General features: G+C 71.1%; 2 protein-coding genes across 2 annotated transcripts in view; both read right to left on the reverse strand.

Annotated features, from left to right (window-relative positions):
• Positions 1-12112, reverse strand: part of LOC125458655 (U2 snRNP-associated SURP motif-containing protein-like) — a 59457-nt gene that overhangs the window by 39287 nt on the left and 8058 nt on the right. The gene's annotated exons all lie outside the window — the stretch shown is intronic.
• On the reverse strand, positions 718-4307 carry LOC132210550 (basic proline-rich protein-like; the record flags this gene model as incomplete). The annotated part of the gene is made up of 5 exons (XM_059651261.1): positions 718-748; positions 1360-2410; positions 2531-2656; positions 3229-3501; positions 4028-4307. Coding segments are annotated over 5 exons (1761 nt in total), but the record flags the coding sequence as incomplete, so codon positions are not given.

The following is a 12112-nucleotide window of genomic DNA, read 5'->3' on the forward strand; positions in this document are numbered from 1 at the left end:
GACCATCAGGTGCTCCAATTGAGTTTTTGCTGAGGTCACATCTCAACACAGTTAAAGAAAGACTGCAAAATAGCATTATCAAAAATATTACAATTGCACTTATGAAAACAAAAAGCTTGTGGGGTAGAGAATTACACACAGAGGTTGCAAGGTGGCAAATAGGAATTTCAGTACAGGTTTCTGACCATGTAAGAAACATAAATTAATGAAAAAGAACTTCTAATTCAAATGTTATTCCATTTTATTTAGATTAAAAGCAAAAGTTAGTCAAACAGACATTGTGTGCTAATTTGCCTCATTCTGTCCTGCATAATTCTAGGTACACAATTTGTAACAAACATACAATGTTAATCATTACTACTTGCACCAGTGCTCATGCCTGCCCTCAGTACAAAAGCTTCAAATGAACATACTTCAAGCTGATCTTTGGAATGACTATACTTTTCTTAAAGAACCAAAATGAAGGCCTACAGAATAAAACTCAAGGAAAAGGTTTCAAAAGAATTGATTTACAAACTTAGAGCAAAACAGCTTGCCAATAAATTTGCACACTTCTCTTCTGAAGAGTCAATTGCTTTCAACAAAAAGAAAATTGGAGAAAATATTTTAGTGTCCAAGACATTAGCTCATGCATTACATACTAAGCATGCCAGCTGACAAAGTGTTCATGCCTGAACCCAATTTCCAGCAGGTACAGGGGCAATTTGGATCTTTCCTTCAGTAGTCTGAATCATCGTCAGATCCTGAACTAAGGGAGTTGGCAGACAAAAAATAGCAATCGTCAGCCTTTCATTTCTAGCTAGGCAAACAGCAATGAGAGCCATCCACTCATGGATGCAATGACTGGAATTTTCTGAAGAATGAAACCAAAGGTCAATTCAGGCTACACTCCAAAGCATTACTTATGAGAATCTAAGCTTGCAACTGTTGCCTGGACATAATCACCAGTGATTTTTGTTATTGCACCACCATGGCAACAACAGCTATATGGAGACATTGAGAAACAGATCTTTCTAGATTTAATTTTCTTGAAGTAAAACTTCACCACTAATGGGCTCACGACTAGTTTATGGGAAATTAAGGATGAGCAGCAAATGCCAGTGAAGTTCATGTTCCACGAAAGAATAAAAATAATCTGATTGAAATGTAGTAGTAGTAATGGCTGGTGATTGTACAAACCAGTTTTGGTTGTTATTGAGTCTAATGATTCCTTGTATCTAAAAAAAATGCTTAAAGATTTAACATTGCTGAAATGGAAGAAACCAGGTAAAAAAAATTTCACCACAGTGCAGAGTGGGAGGAACATGGCAGATCAGGCAGCAGAGGAACAACAGACGATGGTTTGGGTCAGGAACTTACTGCAGAACTGGGGAGGGGGAAGGGAACTTGGAAGCAAATAGACGGAGGTGGTGTGGGGTGGGGGAAGGTAGGTGGTATGGTGATAGGGGGATGCAGGTAGAGAGTAGTGGAGATTGGTCATTGGGAAAGGTGGGGCAGATAGTCATGGGTGGGGGGGGGGAGGGGTGGGGGGGGGGAGGGGTGGGGGGGGGGAGGGGTGGGGGGGGAGGGGTGGGGGGGGGGAGGGGTGGGGGGGGGAGGGGTGGGGGGGGGGAGGGGTGGGGGGGGGGAGGGGTGGGGGGGGGAGGGGTGGGGGGGGGAGGGGTGGGGGGGGGGAGGGGTGGGGGGGGGAGGGGTGGGGGGGGAAGGGGTGGGGGGGGAGGGGGGGGGGGGAGGGGGAGGGGAGGGGAGGGGTGGGGAGGGGAGGGGAGGGGTGGGGGGGGGAGGGGGGGAGGGGGGGGGGGAGGGGGGGAGGGGGGGGGGAGGGGGGGGGAGGGGAGGGGGGGAGGGGGGGGGGGGGGGGAGGGGGGGGGGGAGGGGGAGGGGGGGAGGGGGGGGGGAGGGGGGGGGGAGGGGGGGGAGGGGAGGGGGAGGAGGGGGGAGGGGAGGGGGGGAGGGGGGGAGGGGAGGGGGGGGGAGGGGGGGGGAGGGGGGAAAGGGGGGGGAGGGGGGAAAGGGGGGGGGGAGGGGGGAAAGGGGGGGGGGGAGGGGGGAAAGGGGGGGGGAGGGGGGAAGGGGGGGGGAGGGGGGAAGGGGGGGGGGAGGGGAGGGGGGGGGGAGGGGAGGGGGGGGAGGGGAGGGGGGGGAGGGGGGAGGGGAGGGGGGGAGGGGGGAGGGGAGGGGGGAGGGGAGGGGGGGGGAGGGGAGGGGGGGAGGGGGGAGGGGAGGGGGGGAGGGGGGAGGGGAGGGGGGGAGGGGGAGGGGGGGAGGGGAGGGGGGGGGAGGGGGAGGGGAGGGGGGGGGAGGGGAGGGGGGGAGGGGGAAGGGGAGGGGGGGAGGGGGAAGGGAGGGGGGGGAGGGGAAGGGGAGGGGGGGGGAGGGGGAGGGGGGGGGAGGGGAGGGGGGGGAGGGGAGGGGGAGGGGAGGGGGGGGAGGGGGGGGGAGGGGGGAAAGGGGGGAAAAGGGGGGAGGGGGGAAAAGGGGGGGAGGGGGGAAAAGGGGGGGAGGGGGGAAAAGGGGGGGAGGGGGGAAAGGGGGGGGGGAGGGGGGGAAAGGGGGGGGGAGGGGGGAAAGGGGGGGGGAGGGGGGAAAGGGGGGGGGGGAGGGGGGGAGGGGGGAGGGGGGGAGGGGGGGAGGGGAGGGGGGAGGGGAGGGGGGGAGGGGAGGGGGGGGAGGGGGGAAAGGGGGGAAAAGGGGGGGAGGGGGAAAAAGGGGGGGGAGGGGGAAAAAGGGGGGGGAGGGGGAAAAAGGGGGGGAGGGGAGGGGGGGAGGGGGGAAAGGGGAGGGGGGGAGGGGGGGAGGGGAGGGGGGGGAGGGGAGGGAGGGGAGGGGGGAGGGGAGGGAGGGGAGGGGGGAAAGGGGGGGGAGGGGAGGGGAGGGGGGAAAGGGGGGGGAGGGGAGGGGGGAAAGGGGGGGGAGGGGAGGGGAGGGGGGAAAGGGGGGGGAGGGGAGGGGGGAAAGGGGGGGGAGGGGAGGGGGGAAGGGGGGGGAGGGGAGGGGGGGAGGGGAGGGGGGGAGGGGAGGGGGGGAGGGGAGGGGGGGAAAGGGGGGGGGAGGGGAGGGGAGGGGGGAGGGGGAAAGGGGGGGGAGGGGAGGGAGGGGAGGGGAGGGGTGGGGGGAGGGGGGGGAGGGGAGGGAGGGGAGGGAGGGGAGGGGAGGGGTGGGGGGAGGGGGGGAGGGGAGGGGAGGGGGGAAAGGGGGGGGAGGGGGGAAAGGGGGGGAAGGGGGGAAGGGGGGGAGGGGGGGGAAGGGGGGAAGGGGGGGGGAGGGGGGGGGAGGGGGGGGGAGGGGGGGAGGGGGGGAAAGGGGGGGGAGGGGGGGGGAGGGGGGGGGAGGGGGGGAGGGGGGGAGGGGGGGAGGGGGGGAAGGAGGGGGGAGGGAGGGGGGAGGGAGGGGGGAGGGAGGGGGGAGGGAGGGGGGAGGGGGGGGAGGGGGGAGGGGGGGGGGGAGGGGGGAGGGGGGAGGGGGAGGGGGGAGGGGGAGGGGGAGGGGGGAAAGGGGGGGAGGGGAGGGAGGGGGGAAAGGGGGGGAGGGGGAGGGGGAAAGGGGGGGAGGGGAGGGGGAAACGGGGGGGAGGGGAGGGGAGGGGGGAAAGGGGGGGAGGGGAGGGGACGGGGGAAAGGGGGGGAGGGGAGGGGAGGGGGAAAGGGGGGGGAGGGGAGGGGAGGGGGGAAAGGGGGGGAGGGGAGGGGAGGGGGGAAAGGGGAGGGGAGGGGGGAAAGGGGAGGGGAGGGGGGAAAGGGGAGGGGAGGGGGGAAAGGGGAGGGGAGGGGGGAAAGGGGGGAGGGGAGGGGAGGGGGGGGAGGGGAGGGGAGGGGGGGGAGGGGGGGGAGGGGAGGGGAGGGGGGAAAGGGGGGGGAGGGGAGGGGAGGGGGGAAAGGGGGGGGGGAGGGGAGGGGAGGGGAGGGGGGAAAGGGGGGGAGGGGAGGGGGGAAAGGGGGGGAGGGGAGGGGGGGGAGGGGAGGGGGGAAAGGGGGGGAGGGGAGGGGAGGGGGGAAAGGGGGGGAGGGGAGGGGGGAAAGGGGGGGGAGGGGAGGGGAGGGGGGGGGAGGGGAGGGGAGGGGGGGAGGGGAGGGGGGGGAGGGAGGGGGGGGAGGGGAGGGGAGGGGAGGGGGGGAGGGGAGGGGAGGGGAGGGGGGGGGGGGAGGGAGGGGAGGGGAGGGGGGGGGGGAGGGGAGGGGAGGGGGGGGGAGGGGAGGGGGGAAAGGGGGGGGAGGGGAGGGGAGGGGGGGAAAGGGGGGGGAGGGGAGGGGGAAAGGGGGGGAGGGGAGGGGGGAAAGGGGGGGGAGGGGAGGGGGAAAGGGGGGGAGGGGAGGGGAGGGGAGGGGGGAAAGGGGGGGGAGGGGAGGGGAGGGGAGGGGGGAAAGGGGGGGAGGGGAGGGGGAAAGGGGGGGAGGGGAGGGGGAATGGGGGAGGGGTGGGGAGGGGAGGGGAGGGGAGGGGGATAGGGGGGGAGGGGAGGGGGATAGGGGGGAGGGGAGGGGAGGGGGAAGGGGGGGAGGGGAGGGGAGGGGGAAGGGGGGGGTGGGAGGGGAGGGGGGAAAGGGGGGAGGGGAGGGGGGAAAGGGGGGAGGGGAGGGGAGGGGGGAAAGACGGGGGGGGAGGGGGAAAGACGGGGGGGAGAGGGGGAAAGACGGGGGGGGGAGGGGGAAAGACGGGGGGGGAGGGGGAAAGACGGGGGGGGAGGGGGAAAGACGGGGGGGAGGGGGAAAGACGGGGGGGGAGGGGGAAAGACGGGGGGGGGAGGGGGAAAGACGGGGGGGGGGAGGGGGAAAGACGGGGGGGGGAGGGGAAAGACGGGGGGGGAGGGGAGGGGAGGGGGAAAGACGGGGGGGAGGGGAGGGGGAAAGACGGGGGGGGAGGGGAGGGGGAAAGACGGGGGGGGAGGGGAGGGGAGGGGGAAAGACGGGGGGGAGGGGAGGGGGAAAGACGGGGGGGAGGGGAGGGGAGGGGGAAAGACGGGGGGGGAGGGGAGGGGAGGGGGAAAGATGGGGGGGAGGGGAGGGGAGGGGGAAAGACGGGGGGGGGAGGGGAGGGGAAAAGACGGGGGGGAGGGGAGGGGGAAAGGGGGGGAGGGGGAAAGACGGGGGGGAGGGGAGGGGAGGGGAGGGGAGGGGGAAAGACGGGGGGAGGGGAGGGGAGGGGGAAAGACGGGGGGGGAGGGAGGGGAGGGGGAAAGACGGGGGGGGAGGGGAGGGGAGGGGGAAAGACGGGGGGGAGGGGAGGGGAGGGGGAAAGACGGGGGGAGGGGGGGAGGGGGGGGAGGGGAGGGGGAAAGACGGGGGGAGGGGGGGGAGGGGGAGGGGGGGAGGGGGGGAGGGGAAAGACGGGGGAGGGGGGGAGGGGGGGAGGGGGGGAGGGGGAAAGACGGGGGGAGGGGGGGAGGGGGAAAGACGGGGGGGGAAAGGGGGGGAGGGGGGAAAGACGGTGGGGGAGGAGGGGAGGGGAGGGGAAAGACGGGAGGGGGAGGGGGAGGGGGAAAGGGGGGGGAGGGGGAAAGACGGTGGGGGAGGGGAGGGGAGGGGGAAAGACGGGAGGGGGAAAGACGGGGGGGGAGGGGGAGGGGAGGGGGAAAGACGGGGGGGAGGGGAGGGGGAAAGACGGGGGGGGAGGGGAGGGGAGGGGGAAAGACGGGGGGGAGGGGAGGGGAGGGGGAAAGGCGGGGGGAGGGGGAAAGGCGGGGGGGGAGGGGAAAGGCGGGGGGGGAGGGGGAAAGGCGGGGGGGAGGGGGGGAGGGGAAAAGGGGGGGGATGGGGAAAGACGGTGGGGGAGGGGAGGGGAGGGGGAAAGACAGGGGGGGGGACGGGGGGGGACGGGAGGGGGAAAGACGGGGGGGGAGGGGAGGGGGAAAGACGGGGGGGAGGGGAGGGGGAAAGACAGGGGAGGGGGAAAGACGGGGGGGGGAGGGGGAAAGACGGGGGGAGGGGGAAAGACGGGGGGGGGAGGGGGGAAAGACGGGGGGGAGGGGGAAAGACGGGGGGGGAGGGGGAAAGACGGGGGGGGGAGGGGGAAAGACGGGGGGGGGGGAAAGACGGGGGGGGAGGGGGGAAAGACGGGGGGGAGGGGGGAAAGACGGGGGGGGAGGGGAAAGACGGGGGGGGAGGGGGAAAGACGGGGGGGGGAGGGGGAAAGACGGGGGGGAGGGGGAAAGACGGGGGGGAGGGGGAAAGACGGGGGGGGAGGGGAGGGGAGGGGGAAAGACGGGGGGGGGAGGGGGAAAGACGGGGGGGAGGGGAGGGGGAAAGACGGGGAAGGGAGGGGAGGGGGAAAGACGGGGGGGGAGGGGAGGGGGAAAGACGGGGGGGAGGGGTGGGGGAAAGACGGGGGGGAGGGGTGGGGGGAAAGACGGGGGGGAGGGGAGGGGGAAAGACGGGGGGGAGGGGAGGGGGAAAGACGGGGGGGAGGGGAGGGGGAAAGACGGGGGGGAGGGGAGGGGGAGGGGGAAAGACTGGGGGGGGGAAAGACGGGGGGGGGGGAGGGAGGGAAAGACGGGGGGGGAGGGGAGGGGAAAGACGGGGGGGGGAAGACGGGGGGGGGGGGAAGACGGGGGGGGAGGGGAGGGGAGGGGGAAAGACGGGGGGGGAGGGGGAGGGGGAAAGACGGGGGGGGAGGGGAGGGGAGGGGAGGGAGGGGGAAAGACGGGGGGGGGAGGGGAGGGGAGGGGAGGGGGAAAGACGGGGGGAGGGGAGGGGGAAAGACGGGGGGGGGAAGACGGGGGGGGAGGGGGGGGAAGACGGCGGGGGGGAGTGGGGGGAAAGACGGGGGGGGGAGGGGGGGGGGAAGACGGGGGGGAGGGGAGGGGGAAAGACGGGGGTGAGGGGAAAGACGGGGGGGAGGGGGAGGTGAGGGGGAAAGACGGGGGGGAGGGGAGGGGAGGGGGAAAGACGGGGAGGGAGGGGGAAAGACGGGGGGGGAAGGGAGGGGGAAAGACGGGGGGGAGGAGGGGGGGGGAAGAGGGGGGGAGGTGGGGGGGGAAGACGGGGGGGGCGAGGGGGGGAAGGAGGGGGGGAAAGATGTGGGGGGAAGGAGGGGGGGGAAAGATGTGGGGGGAAGGAGGGGGGGAAAGATGTGGGGGGAGGAGGGGGGGAAAGACGGGGGTGGGAAGAGGGGGGGAAGAGGGGGGGGGAGACGGGGGGGCGAGGGGGGAAGGAGGGGGGGGAAAGACGTGGGGGGAGGAGGGGGGGAAAGACGGGGGGGGAGGAGGGGGGGAAAGACGGGGGGGAGGAGGGGGGGAAAGACGGGGGGGGAGGAGGGGGGGAGGAGGGGAGGGAAGGAGGGGGGGAAAGACGGGGGGGGAGGAGGGGGGGAAGACGGGGGGGGAGGAGGGGGGGAAAGACGGGGGGGGAGGAGGGGGGGAAAGACGGGGGGGAAGAAAGACGGGGGGGGGAAGACGGGGGGGGAAAGACGGGGGGGGGAAAGACGGGGGGGGGAAGACGGGGGGGGGGAAGACGGGGGGGGAAGACGGGGGGGGGGGGGGAAGACGGGGGGGGGAGACGGGGGGGGGAAGACGGGGGGGGAAGACGGGGGGGGGGAAGACGGGGGGGAAGACGGGGGGGGTAAGACGGGGGGGGGAAGACGGTGGGGGGGAAGACGGGGGGGGGGGGGAAGACGGGGGGGGGAAGACGGGGGGGGGAAGACGGGGGGGGGAAAGACGGGGGGGGGGAAAGACGGGGGGGGGGAAAGACGGGGGGGGGGGAAGACGGGGGGGGAAAGACGGGGGGGGAAAGACGGGGGGGGGAAAGACGGGGGGGGGAAGACGGGGGGGGGGAAAGACGGGGGGGGGAAAGACGGGGGGGGGGAAAGACGGAGGGGGGGAAAGACGGGGGGGGGGAAAGACGGGGGGGGGGAAAGACGGAGGGGGGGAAAGACGGGGGGGAGGGGAGGGGGAAAGACGGGGGGGGGGAGGGGAGGGGGGGAGGGGAGGGGGAAAGACGGGGGGGGGAGGGGGGGGAGGGGAGGGGGAAAGACGGGGGGGAGGGGAGGGGGAAAGACGGGGGGGAGGGGAGGGGGAAAGACGGGGGGGGAAGACGGGGGGAGGGGAGGGGGAAAGATGGGGGGGGAAGACGGGGGGGGAGGGGAGGGGAGGGGGAAAGACGGGGGGGAGGGGAGGGGAGGGGAGGGGAGGGGAGGGGAGGGGAGGGGGAAAGACGGGGGGGGAAAGACGGGGGGGGAAAGACGGGGGGGGAAAGACGGGGGGGGAAAGACGGGGGGGGAAAGACGGGGGGGAGGGGGGGGGAAGACGGGGGGGAAAGACGGGGGGGGGAGGGGAGGGGGAAAGACGGGGGTGAGGGGGGGAAAGACGGGGGGAGGGGAGGTGAGGGGGAAAGACGGGGGGGGGAGGGGAGGTGAGGGGGAAAGACGGGGGGGAGGGGAGGGGAGGGGGAAAGACGGGGGGGAGGGGAGGGGAGGGGGAAAGACGGGGGGGGAAGGGAGGGGGAAAGACGGGGGGGGAGGGGGGGGGAAGGTGGGGGGAAGGTGGGGGGGAAGACGGGGGGCGAGGGGGGGAAGGAGGGGGGGAAAGATGTGGGGGGAGGAGGGGGGGAAAGACGGGGGGGAGGAGGGGGGGAAAGATGGGGGGGGGAGGGGGGGGGAGGGGGGGAAGGAGGGGGGGAAAGACGTGGGGGGAGGAGGGGGGGAAAGACGGGGGGGGGAGGAGGGGGGGGAAAGATGGGGGGGGGGAGGAGGGGGGGAGGAGGGGGGGAAGGAGGGGGGGAAAGACGGGGGGGGGAGGAGGGGGGGAAAGACGGGGGGGGGAGGAGGGGGGGAAAGACGGGGGGGGAAGACGGGGGGGGGAGGAAGACGGGGGGGGGAGACGGGGGGGGGAAGACGGGGGGGGGAAGACGGGGGGGGGAAGACGGGGGGGGGAAGACGGGGGGGGGAAGACGGGGGGGGGAAGACGGGGGGGGGAAGACGGGGGGGGGGGAAGACGGGGGGGGGGGAAGACGGGGGGGGGGGAAGACGGGGGGGGGGAAGACGGGGGGGGAAAGACGGGGGGGGGAAAGACGGGGGGGGAAAGAGGGGGGGGGGAAAGACGGGGGGGAAAGACGGGGGGGGGAAAGACGGGGGGGGGGAAAGACGGAGGGGGGGAAAGACGGGGGGGGAAAGACGGGGGGGGGAAGACGGGGGGGGGAAAGACGGGGGGGGGGAAAGACGGAGGGGGGGAAAGACGGAGGGGGGGAAAGACGGGGGGGGGAAAGACAGGGGGGGGGAAAGACGGCGGGGGGGAGGAGGGGGGAAAGACGGGGGGAGGAGGGGGGGAAAGACGGGGGGAAGACGGGGGGGGAAGACGGGGGCGGGGGAAAGACGGGGGGGGAGGAGGGGGGGGAAAGACGGGGGGGAAGGGAGGGGGGGGAAAAGGGAGGGGGGGAAAGACAGGGGGGGGGAAAGACGGGGGGGGGGACTGGGGGGGGAAGACGGGGGGGGGAAGACTGGGGGGGAGGAAGACGGGGGGGGGAAGACGGGGGGGGGGGGAAGACGGGGGGGGAAGACGGGGGGGGGGGGAGAAGACGGGGGGGGGGAGAAGACGGCGGGGGGAGAAGACGGGGGGGGGGAGAGAAGACGGCGGGGGGAGAAGACGGGGGGGGGAGAAGACGGGCGGGGGGGAGAAGACGGCGGGGGGAGAAGACGGCGGGGGGAGAAGACGGGGGGGGGAGAAGACGGGGGGGGAGAAGACGGGGGGGGAGAAGACGGGGGGGGGGAGAAGACGGGGGGGGAGAAGACGGGGGGGGAGAAGACGGGGGGGGGAGAAGACGGGGGGGGGAGAAGACGGGGGGGGGAGAAGACGGGGGGGGAGAAGACGGGGGAGGAGAAGACGGGGGGGAAGACGGGGGGGGGAGGAGGGGGGGGAGGAGGGGGGGGAGGAGTGGGGGGGAGGAGGGGGGGAAAGACGGGGGGGAAAGACGGGGGGGAAAGACTGGGGGAAAGACGGGGGGGAAAGACGGGGGGGGAGGAGGGGGGGAAAGACGGGGGGGAGGAGGGGGGAAAAGACGGTGGGGGGGAGGAGGGGGGGAAAGACGGGGGGGAGGAGGGGGGGAAAGACGGGGGGGGGAGGAGAGGGGGAAAGACGGGGGGGGAGGAGAGGGGGAAAGACGGGGGGGGGAGGAGAGGGGGAAAGACGGGGGGGGAAGACGGGGGCGGGGGAAAGACGGGGGGGGGAGGAGGGGGGGGGAAGACGGGGGGGGAGGAGGGGGGGGAAAAGACGGGGGGGGGAAGACGGGGGGGGAGGAGGGGGGGAAAGACGGGGGGGGGGAAGACGGGGAGAAGACGGGGGGAGGGGGGGAGAAGACGGGGGGGAGGGGGGAGAAGACGGGGGGGGGAAGACGGGGGGAGGGGGGGAAAGACGGGGGGGAGGGGGGGAAAGACGGGGGGGGAGGGGGGGAAAGACGGGGGGAAAGACGGGGGGGGAAAGACGGGGGGGGAAAGACGGGGGGGGGGAAGACGGGGGGGGGGGGAAGACGGGGGGGGGGGAAAGACGGGGGGGGGGAAAGACGGGGGGGGGGGAAAGACGGGGGGGGGAAAGACGGGGGGGGGGAAAGACGGGGGGGGAAAGATGGGGGGGGAAAGACGGGGGGGAAAGACGGGGGGGGGAAAAGACGGGGGGGGGAAAAGACGGGGGGGAGGAGGGGGGGGAAAGACGGGGGGGAAAAGACGGGGGGGGGAGACGGGGGGGGGAAGACGGGGGGGAAAGACGGGGGGAAAAGACGGGGGGAAAGACGGGGGGGAAAGACGGGGGGGGAAAGACGGTGGGGGGAAAGACGGGGGGGGAAAGACGGGGGGGGAAAGACGGGGGGGGGAAAAGACTGGGGGGGAAAGACGGGGGGAAGACGGGGGGGCAGGAGGGGGGGGAAGACGGGGGGGAAGACGGGGGGGGAGAAGACGGGGGGGGGAGAAGACGGGGGGGGGAGAAGACGGGGGGGGGGAGAAGACGGGGGGGGGAGAAGACGGGGGGGGGAGAAGACGGGGGGGGGGAGAAGACGGGGGGGGGAGAAGACGGGGGGGGAGAAGACGGGGGGGGGGAGAAGACGGGGGGGCAGGGGGGGGGGAGAAGACGGGGGGGCAGGAGGAGGGGGGAAGACGGGGGGCAGGAGGAGGGGGGAAGACGGGGGGCAGGAGGGGGGGGAAGACGGGGGGGGGAGAAGACGGGGGGGGGAGAAGACGGGGGGGAGAAGACGGGGGGGGGAGAAGACGGGGGGGGGAGAAGACGGGGGGGGGAGAAGACGGGGGGGGAGAAGACGGGGGGGGAGAAGACGGGGGGGAGAAGACGGGGGGGGGGGAGGGGAAAAAGACGGTGCGGGGGGGGAAGACGGGGGGGGGTGGGGAAGGGGGGGGAAGACGGGGGGGGTGGGGAAGGGGGGGGAAGATGGGGGGGGTGGGGAAGTGGGGGAAAGACGGGGGGGGGAGACGGGGGGGGGGGGGGATGACCGGGTGGGGGGGGGGATGACCGGGGGAGGGGGAAAGACTGGGGGTGGGGGAAAGACTGGGGGTGGGGGAAAGACGGGGGGTGGGGAAAGACGGGGGGTGGGGAAAGACGGGGGGGGGAAAAGACGGGGGGGGGAAAGACGGGGGGGGGGGAAAGACGGAGGGGGGAAGACGGAGGGGGGGAAGACGGAGGGGGGAACGACGGCGAACGACGGGGGGGGGAGGAACGACATGGGGGGGGAGGAACGACAGGGGGGGAGGAACGACAGGGGGGGGGGGGAGGAACGACGGGGGGGGGGGGGGGGGAAGAGACCAGGGGTGCTGATCAGCTACATTCAGTGGTGAATGACTGTGCGTAATTAAAAAACGAACCAGAACAGGAGGCTGCATGCATATACAGGTCCTGAATAATGGTGTAAGATTTTTTACATTGGTATAGAAGATGTGGATAAAGTACTTCTTTCCATTATCAGCCAGAAGTATCAAGTGTAAGATCCTTCTCAACCTCCTTCCAAGGTCCACAGCATTGCAAGTGCCAGTCTTCAGCCAACTGAATTCACACCATGTGATTTAAAGAAAAGGCCAAGATATTGGAAACTGCACAGACTCTGAATCTTGAAAGCATCCCAGTAGTAACAGAGAATTACTGCTCCAGAGCAAGATGAGATCCTAGCCTGCAACCCTGGCAATGTGAAAA

This window comes from Stegostoma tigrinum, chromosome 15 (assembly GCF_030684315.1).
Source record: "Stegostoma tigrinum isolate sSteTig4 chromosome 15, sSteTig4.hap1, whole genome shotgun sequence".
Taxonomy (NCBI): Eukaryota; Metazoa; Chordata; class Chondrichthyes; order Orectolobiformes; family Stegostomatidae; genus Stegostoma; species Stegostoma tigrinum.